Below are 15,012 nucleotides of genomic sequence, written 5' to 3' on the forward strand. Positions count from 1 at the left end.
CTTAGTTCTTTTACCATTCAGACTCAAAAGGAAATACATTAGCTCTTTGAGTAATCCTCTCAAAGACATTTACACTGAGTTTAAACAGAAGGGTAAGCGCACTTTTCTCCTGGGAGAAAGGAAATGGCACAATATATCACACCTTTTCCAAAGGAATTTTTCTCTTGATCTCTTCAACCTGAGTAAATTGTTACCCTCAGGATAGATTTTGGACTAAGGCCATAATACACACACTTGCATATTGACATACACACAGAACTTTCAGAGAGCTCTTTGAAATTCATACGTACCCATTCATAGGATCTACCTTCTAGAACATGAAGATATTTCATATCTCCTGTTTGTCTCAACGGTAGGAAGGCACCAGATTTTATTCATCAGTCATTTTATTTACCCATTGTAAATTCCTTTCACCTTAATTTCCCCTCCCCAGACCTTCACTACAGTCCCCAAGACTCCCATGGCCCCTTCATTCTTCGAATATATCATCACATTCTACCTGACGAGAAAAAAGTGGTCATCCATTATGACTTTTCTCTACCTGCAAAATCAGTTGTCTTTATTTATATTTAATAATATCCCTTCTGTACCAAGTGAAAGATCCCAAGTGAAAGATAAAATGAATGAGCCTGATCTCTCTGTCTCCTTTTTCTATAATTGCCCTTCAACATTCAGGTTATTTATTTTTCTTCTTATTTTCAAGTTTCATAGGTTCCTTCCCTTTTGACTATAATCCCACTTACATGTCCTTCATTCTCAAAAGCAAACAAAAAAGAAAACATCTTTAGAAGTACTCCACATTTCTCATTCACTGTCCTACCAAACTTCATAAAACTCTAGACGATTTTCTTGCCAATTTCTCACTTCCCAATCACTCTAACACTACAGTCTTTATTCCATGTCAATATATTCTACGGAATCTGTTCTCACAAAAGTAAACCAATAACTCCTAATAGCCAAATACAATACATTTCTAATTCTTCTTTGAGTCTCTAAAGGATTTCACAACTCTTCCTTGAACCCCTTTCTCACTTCATTGGACCTAATTTTTCTTGGATTTCTTCCTATATTTCTGAATTAAAATCCCTGGAGATGAAGACCAGAACAGCATTTTTAGCAAATTTTATTGGCAGTGATGATGAATATAAAAGATACAGAACTACTGGCCTATAACCATAATATAGTCCTTCCAGGAAAAAGAAAAGTCTACTTTAACAGTCAAAAATATTTGTCATTTTCCCCTTTCCATTATCTAATCATAAACTGAATATCAACATTGAATTAAGAATTGGGTCATATTTCAGTATTTAAAGCTTCATAATAGATTGGAGCAGTTTTAATTAAAGTTACCAGGACAACCAGAGAAACAGGATATGCCATAATTGGGAAAGTGTCACTAGAAAAATTTGTTTATTATAACCTTGATCCTATTTTCTTTGAGCAAAATGCCTAGAGACCTTCATATATTGAGCAAATCCCCATGGCTGGGCTGGTTAGTGAACAATGAGACCACTGATTTCATTTACCCATCTCTCAGGAGGTTGAATTGTTTTGTTGAAAAGCCTTCTCCCATGAATTGTTCATTAATGCTTGCTGATATTTCAGCCTAGATTGGGCTAAAATTAATGTTCGTAACAATGCTAAATGATTGTTTCTTTTTTGCTTCTAAACATCGTTTGATTTGAAATTGTTTAAGAATAATCCAACAATGTTAGCAGGACAATCATCATACTGAGCCAGTGTCTGATATATAGATATAGCGAATGTCAGAAAAATAGTCATTCAGCAGATACATGCTGAGAAAAGAACAGCTGAAATTATTAGTGTGGGCTTAGAGAGGGAAAAAAAACTGGATTTGTAGACAGAAGTTCTAAAAGTTATCTGTACAATCTTAGACAAGAAACTTAGTCCTCTGAGTTTCCATTTATAAAATATTCATAAGGTTTCTGTAAAGGCCTAAAGCATATGAATCATCAGAATTATAGCATGATTTTATATAGCCGTTCCCCCCAAAAAGTCAAACCACAGCTATTTAAAAGTGCAAAAGTCTGTTTTGCTATCAAACACATGGCTTTAGGGCAAAAACAACTAAAATTTTTTTGTATTGATATCTCTTTTTAGTTTTAAGGCTGGTTGATAGAACAGATCAAAAGACCATCACACAAAATAAGTGTGAATAAAAGGTAAAAATAAATGCTAAAACTGAAAAAAAAAATTGAAGGAAGTAAAGTCAAACATATAAACAAATACAAACTAAAGCATCCAACAATAAAACAAGTTATATTTGAGTTTTTAATCATCAGGCTATAAAAAATAGAACTAAAAATTTAATGTTCAAGTACATAATATGTGTGCATATGCATGTGCAATAACATTTATTATAGATATTGAAAAGCAATATTTCTACTTAAAAAACCCAGTTGTTCATTTTGTTTTTTAATAAAAACTGAATTATCAAATATAACTTGCTAGATAATTTCTTTAGTAAACATATAAGAAAACAAACAGTTCAATTCACTTTTCTTTCAAAAATTTTACATCTACATTTTCAAAGGTATCTTACATCAATAACCTTGATACTGAAGAACAATAAAGGTTTTTAAAATGTTCAAACTCAAGAATAAAAATGAAAATTTGTAGTAATTGAATCATATCTTTTGATAATGGTTAATTGATATCGGATTCACTGAAAAATTCATAGCTATCCAGAATATACTATTAACTGGAACATCCAATTCTTAATCAGTCTGTATGAACATTAGTTTAGAGAACACTACCCAGCCATCATTTCATCCTTGTTATGATTATACACTTCTTCAAGCCAAAGGATATATTTGAGTAATAAGAATGCAGATCTTGAAGTCAGACACACCTGAATTTGAATCCTCTCACATTCTTGCTGCTCAAAGTATGGTCTTTGTACCAGGAGCATCAGCATCACCTGGGAGCTTATTAGAAATGTAGTATCTCTGGCCTGACCTACTGAATAAAAATCTGCATTTTAACAGGAATCACAGGTGATCTGCATGCACATCAAAGTTTGAGAAGCACTGGCATACATTACTTAATGGATACATTTCCCTTGGTTTCAGGAACCCTCAAAGACCCAGTTTCCTAATTGAAAATGAGACTAGGAATGGTGTCTAGGCCATGGTATTATTGTGAGAAATAATTAGATAATGCAACTTAGTAAGAACTCCACATAGTATAACCAGTATTAAATTTTATCATCTACCTCAGATTTGTAGATTCCTAATTTTTTCCACCAAATTTATGTATAGAATTATATTGGTATCCCACCCAGATAAATTAAAGCTCCTTTTTAATCCAGACATCTCCCTGAGTATAAGCCTGCAACAAAAATAGAAGTAAATTCACAGTGCCTTCTTGCATTCATTTACAGTACAATGTAGCACCTGCTTTTCAATTAGCCTCAAAATATTTCTCTTCTAAATAATATGTTTTCTATTTCTGTGGAATCAAAGAAGTTAAATAAAGGATTTAGTTGGAAAACAAACGTGAATCTTCTTCTCTGACATAAAATCTCACTAATTCTACATTTAATTAGCCATTGTGTCTTCTGTGTTCTGTCATAATGCACTTAAGACAGTCACTGATTCCCTACAGAGCTCAAATAATGCACCAGGTGTCTTGAGCTTCAGTTTCAAGTGACAAATAAGAAAGTCTCAGTAGGCTCCCATTTTAATCCAATTAAGGCAAGATACATACTATTTCATTCTACAACCTTTTTCAAGGGACTTTGATAACCAGGTTACCTGTTCCTACATCTGGAGGAAAAAATGTAAGCTGATTAAATTAATATAAGGACAATCATTTTCAGCTGTCAAAAGAATATTAATCACTTAAGTAGAAAGTTCTCTATTTTTATTGCATATATTTTTATTGCAAACATTTACTTACTAGGTGTTTAAAAACGGTATTCACATCCCCAGAATTGAAGATAACAATGCTTTAAATTTTCCAGTAATGAAAGTTTATCTTACCATGGATTATTCAGTAATACATTTTTTAAAAATTAAATGTTTTAATTTCTAGCAATATGGCATACCAAATATTCCAGTGGATGTTTGTGATACATAATAAGAAGATCTTGGATACTTTATGAAAAAAAAAAGAAAATTTCTGAGGGCAAAGATATATACAAAATATTGTAAGCTAAAAATCTGAACTGTGAGTGATAAGTAAACAGGAAATTCAGAGCTGTCTTGTGACAAATACCCATAACAGTGCTAAGATTTATAGAATAAGAAGAGCTAAACTTAAGCTCCAGCATTATATCTAACAACAGATTTGTAACAACTTTATGAAGAAATTTTAAAACTTTATTGAATGGTATAAAAACTTGCCAAAATGGAAAGAATATTCTGTTTATAAATAAAAAGATAAAATGAAATAAAGATACCAGTTCTTCCCAAATTGGTCTAAGTCAATATAATACCAATCAAAATCCCAGCAGAGATTTTCCTGGATAATTACATGCTGAATCTAAAATTTAGATAAAAGGTGAAGGTTCAAGAATGCTCCAGATCCTTCTAAAGAAGAATATGGTACGGGTCTTGGCCTACCAGATACCCAGCTTGATAATCTGAGCTCACTGGGGGAAGGCAAACTATTTAATAAAAGCCCTGAGAAAATTGATTGAAAAAAAGATTAATTTGAATTGTAGCCTAAAATTATATATTATCAGTTGCAAGTGGATTAAATACTTACACATAACAGACAAAACTTAGAATGATTTAATATAAAGTATATTTAAAAATTATGTGTAAACAAATACACCCCAAAACAAAATACCCCAAAATACTAATAGCTAAGAGAAAAGTTGACTGACCACATTAAAATTAAGAACATATCTCATCAAAATACATGATAAAGACAATGGAGCCACAACTGGAAAAAGATATTTGCATCATATATAACGAAAATGAATTACCATCAAGAATATATAACCTACAAATCAATTAAAAAATAAAAATTGCAAAAGATATGAACAGATGTTTCATCGAATAGGACACAACAATGTGAATACATATATAACAAGATATCTTACTCATTAGTAATAAACAGAGATACCATTGTCCACCCATTTGATTGCCTGTAATTTAATTACTCTGACACTCCTCCTATGTGTTGGATGTGATCAATAGGGACTCTTACATATTGCAGTGAAGGTCTGAATTGATACAACTATTTTGGAAAATAATTGTCCTACTTTTATAGAGCTAACTTTGTGACTACCCTGCAATCTAGAAATTCTACTATTCTGTATTGACCCCACAGATATTCTTGCACATGTGTAGCAGGAGACTTGTTCAAGAAAATTTAGCAGCACTATTCAAAGTAGCATCCATCCGGAAACAACCCAAATAATAACTTGCCAACAGAGAATCAATAAATAAATTGAGATATTTCCTCATAAAATAATATTTAACTGTGAATAAAATGAATTAAAGCTAATTGCAAACATATGGATAAATTATGCAAACATAATGTTGATTGGGAAAAGCAAGTTGCTGAAGACTATATACAGTATGAAATGATTTTAATACAGCTGAAAATAAGCAAACTAAAAAATATCTTGATTAGCAAAGCATTTATGTAAGTTACAACTATTTTTAAAAAGCAAAAAAAAAAAATTATTAATCAAATATCTAGCATACTGGCTACCTCTGGCAGGGAAGCAGGACGATGGGATAGGAGAGTACTACACGCTAAGGGTGCTGGTAATATTCGTGGGTTTTAGCTGTATCATAGATTTAAACATGAGCATCTAATTATTATGCATCATGACTTACATATGTATTATTACACATACATCTTAATCAGATATACTATTCCTCTATGTTAGAAAAATATAATAGTAATATGAAAATAACTAATAATTAGAAATATGCTAACTCATTATTTTGGGTTCACAATGAAACCACGATATCTCATCTTTTATGAACACATTAGATAAACACAGTTTTACCAAGGTTAAGAAAGTATACCAAAGAAAATCTCCAAATAAAGCATGAAAAATGAGTCATAGGTAAGTAATGGAAAAATAATTAAATGAGCAGATCCAATTTAAACTCACCACCAGGGCTTTAGATCTGTTGCTTAGAAGTTTCTCAATATCCCTGGCTGCAATTTCCACCAGCTGGCGTGCATTATTCGGTTCCACAGTATACAAATCTTGGTATTTCTCATAAATCTGTGTGAAAAAAAATAAAATAAGTAAGAATAATAATTGGTTATTTGTCTCCTAAGTCCCTATTAGAACGCATTTAAAACTACAAACAACTTATTAGAAAGACCCACCCATTTCTTTCTTCATCTTGATCTTTTCAGTGTTTTGGTGTGTCAGGAAAAAATGTATATATAAATATAAGACCACCAGCTTGCTAAAATAAGAGGTTATGTAAAACATAACAGGCTGTAAAACATCTTGTACCACAATGGTTTGTGTGTGTAATTTTGAGATTTGAAACTATACCCCACTCCCCAGTCTCAAAACTTGGTATTGATTGTCATAAGCATTTCAAGAAAAATAGAACTGGAGCATAGGACGCAAAACGTGGAGGATATGTGCATTGAACAAAAGGTGAAGGAAGGGTTATGGGATAGAGAATGTACTGAGGGAGATTTCCTACTGTTTTCTCTCTGTAACCAAGGAGGTAAAATGTATGCTGCTAAACCTTAGGAACTGAGAGAGAGAGAGAGAGAGAGAGAAATATGAAGGCCCTGCTAAGGTTCACCTAGGTAACACAGGGAGCTTCAGAGAGAATTCACATACAGAGAAGTTAAAGACTATTGAAGTCTACATTAAAGTTTTGATTAGAACTGTAATGGTGTATTTATTGTTTGTTATCAAATTAGATGTTGTTGTTTTTAATCACTGAATCAACCTATACTGAAATTGAGCTAGGTAGAAAGAGAAAAACTGGCTACATTTCTGGCTCACCCCACTGTCTATGGAAGGATTTCCCTGGAGTGGCATAAGCTGCACCTGGTTTACACAGTCTGTACACTGCCGGCAGGAGAAGAAGAATTAAAGAAGGGGGTGGGGCAGGCAGTGGCTGTGTGTGTGGCTGGAAGGCTGAGCTGAGAAGGAAATCCCTTATGCATCCAACAGATGGGGTGCACATGCATGACTAAACCATCTTTGAAAGCCAGGACCTGGCAGGTTTTTACTGTCTTAGGAGAAGTGAATCCAGGCACATACAGGAACCAGTTCAACCTTGCTTTTCTTCTGGCACTCCAGCATTCTGCCTTACTACCAACAGGTTCTACAGCCTAGTCCCAGCTCAGCACAGATACTGCTAGTGAACACTGGCTTCAAATGGGCACAAATACATATGCTAACATTTATTTATCACAGAGCATATTAGTTTTATATGGACTTATCATTTTTTATTTGTGACTAAAAATTAATATTTTAAAAGGTTTAAACCAAATTTGTACTCCTCAAATTGACTGACATTTTCAAACTGTGAGGTTTTTGCCCATACTCATTTGAACTTTGACTGTGTAGGTTTTCATTCAAACTATTCAAGGAACAATAATATAGTGATGTAAAATCCCCATATTTGGTTTCATCCAGAATTTCTGCATATTAATGGATTGCTTATGATTTCGGATGAGGGGCAGATTATCGAGTCCTGTTTTAAAGATCCAGGTTATCCGTGAAGAACTCCATCCAATGCAAAGCTTTCTCTTTCATTTCAGCCTAAGATGAGATTCAGGAACATGAATTTCTGAATAGATTAATTGATTGGGATACAAATAGATAAACCTCAACATCATTTTAATTGATCCAGGATATTTAGTTCTTTGTAGTAAAACCAATAGAGCTAATTGGTGTGAAACGTAGTTGTGCTTTGTACTATCAATATCTTGTTCACTTCCCTATGAAGCCTAGCCTCCTTCCTGTGGTATAGGGAATACAATATGTTTCATAGTTGGTGAAGATTAGGTCAAACATACAATCTGTACTTCATGTTATATACGACAGGTAATGTCATTTATTAAGTTACTACTTACATGTGCCAGACACATTAGTTGGTGCTTTAAAGAATGAATATCCATTCATAAACAAATATCCATTTATAAATCAGAACAATTTATTTCCAGTATATACATATCTTCTCAATACATAAAGAATATTCTCTCAAATTCTCTCTCTAGAATAATTTTGAAATACTTAAAAACTTAAAAAAAAAAATCTAACACAAATAATTTTTAAATAAATGAAGTCAAGAAAGCTTAAGCTTTGAGCCCCAGTATAAATATCCAGCTGTATTATTTTATACATAAAACCACAATCAAAATGTTTTCCTTGGTAATAAAATGAATTAAAATTATATAACCACTCCACCAAAAGAACTAGCTCTTGCCTCTGGCTTTAAAGAATACAATATTCTTGGTTGTTGTGAAAGCTCTTGAGAAGGCTCTCAGAAAGTCTCCTGATAGATGTTTAGCAAACAATTTGCAGAGTAGAAGACTTCACATGGATTTTTAAGATTATGCGATCTATATTCATAATGTACATATATTTCTAACTCTTACCACTACTAAAATAAGCCACATTTCTACAATATTTAACATAATAATATATTAATATTTAAAACACAGCCTAAAGTATCTTTTCTTTTCCTCTTCCTTGTTTTTCCCCCTTTTTAAAAAAAATAATTGTCTGCTTTGCCATTTTATCCAATTTCTTTCCTGAAGGAAAAACAGCATGGTGGAAATAATATGAGTTTTTGGCACCAGACACAGCTCCATTCAAATCATGTCAGCTCCTCACAAGCTGTGTGACATTGGCCTCTGACTTTTTCTACTAGAGAGAACAGAGCATATAGACAGAATTCAAGACAGGATTTTTCCCTCCTAACTGATACACTAATATGCTTTAATTTTTCTGCAGTTCAAGTCCTCCTACTGCCACCCTTGACACTAGTCTTGACAAAAAGAATAGTTGTTGCCTGTATCATCTTTCTTAGAATCTTAACTAACTGGCTTTAATGTTCTTTTACTGTGATGACAACATAGATTACAGTTTTCCTACCTTTTCCACTGGAAATCTTTCTAAATCTCTTTGCTCTAAATCTTCAAATTAATAAATTTAAAAATAACCTCAAAAGTAATACCTAAAGAGTGACACTACTCATTGATGTAATTGCTTAACAAAATTCCTAAAGAAATGTTTTGAAAACCATAATAAATAGTATTATGCCATGGAATTATTCCATGGAATAATACAGATACCCATATATACTGACTGAAAACTAAATATGTTTCCAAGTTTTGGATGACCTATAAGATTATTAGCCATCATTTTAGGCAGCTACTTGATAACACTTTTAGGTGTATCACATACATTATATTATTTCTTCACTTTAAGAAACCTAAAAAGTACATATAATTAACCATTGTATTGGGGAGAACACTGGGATTCAGGTTTTGGAATATCAGCATGGAGGGAGTTTGAATCCCATTTCATCCTAACAGAGTAAACCACAGATGAGAGCAGCAGAAAGTCAACGGTGATGTGGCACCTTTAGGCAAGGTGAGTCTGCAGTGCCACTCTACACCCCAAATCCCCCCTTGCTTCAGCACTATGTGGGGATATAGGAAAGCCCTGACGATAAGCGATAAAGGATCTGATAATTAAGGATCAGTATGACTGCTAGGAGACACCTCAATGCAGGACCAAAGAAATTCCAATGCAGAGATGGAGGGATGGACAGTGGGAAGCAGAAGTCCAGCGGAAGTAGGATGGTAAAGAATCACCCAAAGCAGGTTGAGGAGATAGGCCAAGTTCTTAGTAGCAATCACATTCAACATCTATGTCAAGAGAACAAAAGAGAGCAAATACACCAGACATCTCATTACATGAGTCTCCTTGCACCTAGACACCAAGCAGCAAACATCAAGAACACTCGAGAATATTGAAAGAGAGTTGGAACTTAGAGTTTACTAAACCCTTAATTGTCCACAAAAGGCTGTTTTAGAATGAAAGAGAACAACCTTCCAGTAGTGAGATTCATTTTTCTGCTTCCTGGGAGAGAACGGCAGCTCATAAGCAAATTAATCCCTGAAGAGAAACAGCATAATTTCTGCATATTAGATCTTAAGTATGTAAATTTTGACAACTCCTTCCCCCAATTCTTGTATGTTTACTTTTCTTCTAATGATCTTGTCCTGAACAAACTATCAAGATTTCTGCTTTGCCCACAGCCATCTTTCTGAGAAGGTTTCCCCTTTGACAGTCCCTGATGAAACAGGAGCCCTAGGAGGTTCCTTACACATGGTTGGCAATATTGTAAAGTATAGACCAACTCATTGCATCAGAACTTATGTCAGACCTACAAGCAGCTAACTTCTGAGTCAATGGCTTGTGAGGAACCAGGTATAAAAGATATGGATAAACAATGACAACACACTAAACCAATCAGATTTTCTCACCACAGGATGACAGGTGGATAGAATAGCATGGATCATGGGCATAGGTGGAAATAGAGGCAAAAAGGCTAGTGAAAGTCGTGGCTGTGGCAGGCATAATAATAGCCTCCCAAAGATATCCATATCCTAATCTCTGGAACCTGTAAATACGTTGTTAACACAGCAAAAAGAATTAAGTTTGCTAATCAGTTAACCTTAAAACAAAAAGATTATCCTAGATTGTCAGGATGAGTCAATGTAATCATAAGGGTCTTTAAAAACAGAAGAGGAAGACATGACTAAAGAAGAGAAAACCAGAGATGGCAGCATGAGAAGAAATCAACCCAACGTTTCTGGCTTTGAAGGTGGAGGAAAAGGGCAATCAGCCAAGGAAAGGCCTTCTCATCTACAGAACTGTAAAATGATAAATCTGTATTGGTTAAGCCAGTAAGTTCATGGTCATTTGTCACAGTAGCAATGAAAGACTAACACAAAGAGTAAGTAGTTGTGAAGGGCTTCCAGATGAGAGTGAACAATCTTGGCTCTGAACGTCCTTCCATTGACCTATCTTCTAAATACCTTAAGTTCTTCCTAAAACCCAGGCTCCTCCTGAGTTCTCTTAAATTTGCTACTTTTTAAAAAATGAGTAGTTCTGCAATAAAATCCCTGAGTGACTCACTGTTCCTAAAAATAAAAATCCTAACAAAGACCCCATGTTTAAGAGTTGTGATTAACAGTATTTATTAATTATTACTTTGCACTCTCATTTCATTAGTCATTAGATTCTGATGAATATGAAAGATGAATTCTATTGTGAGAAATATACAATTTCCATTAGACTTTAGGAAATAATGAAACTAGCTCAAGGACACTCATTATTACCCACACAATTGTGTGAGATTCTAAGAAGAAAGTCTAGACAGAAAAGCTAAAAATATCAAAATGGACGTGCGTACTTTGTATAAAAGTTACATGAATTGGATGAATAAACATGATTACACCTTATAATAGTGAGAGGTGAGATTAAAAGAAAATGACACATTATATCTCCCTCCATCATTCTAATTTCACTCTTTATAATAGTGAGAGGTGAGATTAAAAGAAAATGTCACATTATATCTCACTCCATCATTCTAATTTCACTGTCTTTATTGGCTAACAGGAGTAAATTCATATATCTCCAATCCTAATGCAGTCGGGAAAAGAGATTCATTGTCACCTCAACTGCTTTAGATACCACAAAATCAATTTCACTTATTTTAGTTGAATTTTGCAATGTGGGATGTTTTGTCTGTGGGGTTTTTTTTGTTTTCTTTTTTACACGTTCCTTCAGCTTTTGAACTACCTGTTCCCTAGCAAATTGAGAATGTCTTGTTTCTAAAAGATGTATTAACACAAAAGAATGATATAATGTTCTTTCTTGATCACTTTCATGAATCAAAGTTCTCTTAACTAAAGAAATTATACAATGATGAAAAATACAACAAAATCTTTCTTTTTATTTATCAAAAGTCTCATCATCATGTAAGCTAGCCAACACAGAAAGATGTTGAGATACGTGACAATTCCTTCATCTAAGGTAGTAACTAGTGACTCTAGATGTGAATTGTTGGAATATATTTTACCAACAACAAAGACAATAAAAACAAAACCTACTTTTCACCTATGAAAATTAGCTGAGTGTAAGAAAAGTGAATTTCGCCATAAAAATTAGGCAATATTTTCTAATTAACTTCTAATTTCTTCAACCTCTTTCCTCTTCCCTTGGATTAAAATAGTAAATGACACAATCTCTTAAACAAAGTTAATCTTTTAAAATAAAAATGTCTTATTCTTTAGTACTTTTTCGTATAGATTGTCAGTTATGTTTAGCACAGTTGAGTAAAGAACTAATGCAAATGCCAATTGCTGAAATATATTAATCCAATGTAGTTTGCATAAATTTATGAAGCTATAAGTACTCATTTTACAAGATGCATGACATTGTATTAATTTCATTTAAAAAATCACATTTGCTTCTTTGCATCTTTATTTTAAGTAAATTATAGCCCTTTTTTTCTTTCCCCTATAACCTAGCTTTTGGGGACAGGATAATACCTTTGAGATCTTTATGACTTGTGGTGGGGGAGGGAAGAAGGGAAGAAGGGAAGAAGGAAGGAATGAAGAAGAAAAGAAAAGGCCACAACAATATGTTGAACTTTCAGAAGGAGAGAACAAACCTAAGTGTGCTTGAGATGGTGGGGAGGCAAGGAGGGGGTTTGGAAAGTGATAGGTCGGGCAAAGGGCATAAAGAAATATCACAATTTGTAAGAGTGAATGTGCTAATAACAAATAAAAATTTTAAATTAAAAAAAAGAAGTCTTCATGACTTGAAATTTCTATACTGCTGCCTTAAACACATTTAAACATCATCTAACATATATAATTTATGTAAATATCATGTTTATTATGTATTTTCTATTCCACTTAACCAGAATGTAAGTTTCAAGAAGACAGAGATTTTTGTCTGTTTTGCCACTAGGGTCTTCAAAAAGTTCATAGAAAGATTCATATTATCTTTCAATTCTATTTTTCCATGAACTTTCTAAAGTACCTTTTACACATTCAGCACATAGTATGGTGCCTGGCACAATAAATATTGATGACATATTTAGTGAATGGATACTGACACTGGTTTTGTGTCAGGCTTTGCTGGGAATGTGAATGCTGACTTATAACAACCTCTTCTTTGTATTTTAAAATCAATATTTATTTTGAACCTAAAACAATAAAAAGCTTAAGTAAGGTGCTGTGCAGTTATGTAATGAAATACAAATACCACATCTATACAATAGTTAAATTATAATAATAGGGTAGATACATAAAATAAGTTAATGATCAATATGAGGAAGAATATTAGTGTTCCAATGAAGAGATAAAGAAATTTATGCTGTCAGAATTCAGAGGAAAGTAAAAATCACACGGGCTACAATAGTAAAACAGATGGGATTATAGCCACACTTTGTTGAAAATGTGTGCTTCAGTAAGGGATGAAAGAGATCAGAATGTGTATGATACAGGAATTATAGGAAAATTAAGACTGAAAGGCAAATTGGGACATGAAAGTCGGGATATTGGTGTGTACCTTATTCTGTGGTCAACTCCAAGCTATTTTAGACAATTAATATCTAGCACAGAATTTCTAGTGCCTATCACACCAATTAGTACATAGAAAGAATTTAAAACATAAGTTTGTTTACTATAAACACTATCCTACTATATACACACACACATGCAATTACACACACACATACACACACACACACACACACACACACACACACACGTAATTTGGTCATATTTATAGTGCATACTTTTCCGAAAATAACTACATCAAACTGGCATTCTGATATCAAACACAAGAGTTTCCTAGCCATTCTATTGAAATGATACAGCTTCTTACTGAGACTGAATCACATTTCAAATGGGACATTATCTTTAGGAAGAATATTTTGAAAGAATGAATTCAGAATTGGTGAACCTTCCAGAGCATACTTGCTCTACTGCCTCTTAATGAGAACAGAATGGTGACATCTCTGAGCAGTATATTAAAGACATAAGAAGGAAAAGAACAAATGACAATCATAAACATGCCTCTAAATTTTCTCCATACTATACATAGGAACGAGCTGTTATATTTAACCAGAAATGCAATTTACAGAAACTAAACTGGAACAAAGACTGAGGTCAGTATGCAAAACACTCCCAACAATTATTTTTGTTTTTAGGATGGAGACTTATTACACATAAGGTAAATTAAGTTCATCTTTAAGAACACTTAGATTCAAGACAAGGAATATATGAAGCTATGTATAATAGAAGCTATCTAATTATTTTCTGTTTTGTAATTCCAGAGACAATTTATTAACCTAGCCTTTTTCTCTTTCCATATCTGAAGCTATACAGAAATTGTGAATTGAGTATGTATTTTGACCAGAAAACTCCTATGCAATTAAAAGTGGAAGAGATCATACTAGATTCTATTAAAACGAAATTAAAAAATAATTAACCGTAGGCTGAGTGAGCTGCCTGTTTAATGTTTCTAACCCCAAATGACCTAAATTCATTTCATGGCCAACAAAAGAATTTTTAAAAGCAGCCCAGTTTAGTTTGTCCTTAGCTGTCACACCTTATTAACAAATGCTTTTTCTAAAGCAAAAAATTGCTACCTACCAATGCTGATATACAATTTTACAAATTTATATTCATTTAAAGAATTTCATACATTTATTCTTGCCTCAAATTTTTCAATCCTTCTAAGCATTTTTCAACTTCAATGCTATGACATTTTTTACCAGATAATTCGTTTTGCAGGGGGATGTCCCATGCATTGTAGGATGTTTGGCAGCATCACTGGCCTCTATGCAAGTAGATGTCAATAGCACCCACCACTGCCCCCCCTCCATAAGTTATGATAATCACAAATATTTTCAAACATTGCCAAATGTCTTCTAGGGGACAAAATCACTCTGACTGAGAACCACTGCACTGAATATATATTTGGAGGAAATAATAAATAATAATTTA

The 15,012-nt window shown here is 33.3% G+C and overlaps 1 protein-coding gene across 4 annotated transcripts in view; it reads right to left on the minus strand.

Annotated features, from left to right (window-relative positions):
* CACNA2D1 (calcium voltage-gated channel auxiliary subunit alpha2delta 1) overlaps positions 1–15,012 on the minus strand; it is a 486,082-nt gene that overhangs the window by 368,158 nt on the left and 102,912 nt on the right. For all 4 annotated transcript variants that reach the window (XM_063100870.1, XM_063100872.1, XM_063100873.1 and 1 more), the window contains one exon: positions 6,101–6,217. In XM_063100870.1, coding sequence (XP_062956940.1) covers positions 6,101–6,217 — 117 coding nt within the window. The remainder of the gene's footprint in view (positions 1–6,100; positions 6,218–15,012) is intronic.

Source organism: Cynocephalus volans, chromosome 6 (genome assembly GCF_027409185.1).
Source record: "Cynocephalus volans isolate mCynVol1 chromosome 6, mCynVol1.pri, whole genome shotgun sequence".
Lineage (NCBI taxonomy): Eukaryota > Metazoa > Chordata > Mammalia > Dermoptera > Cynocephalidae > Cynocephalus > Cynocephalus volans.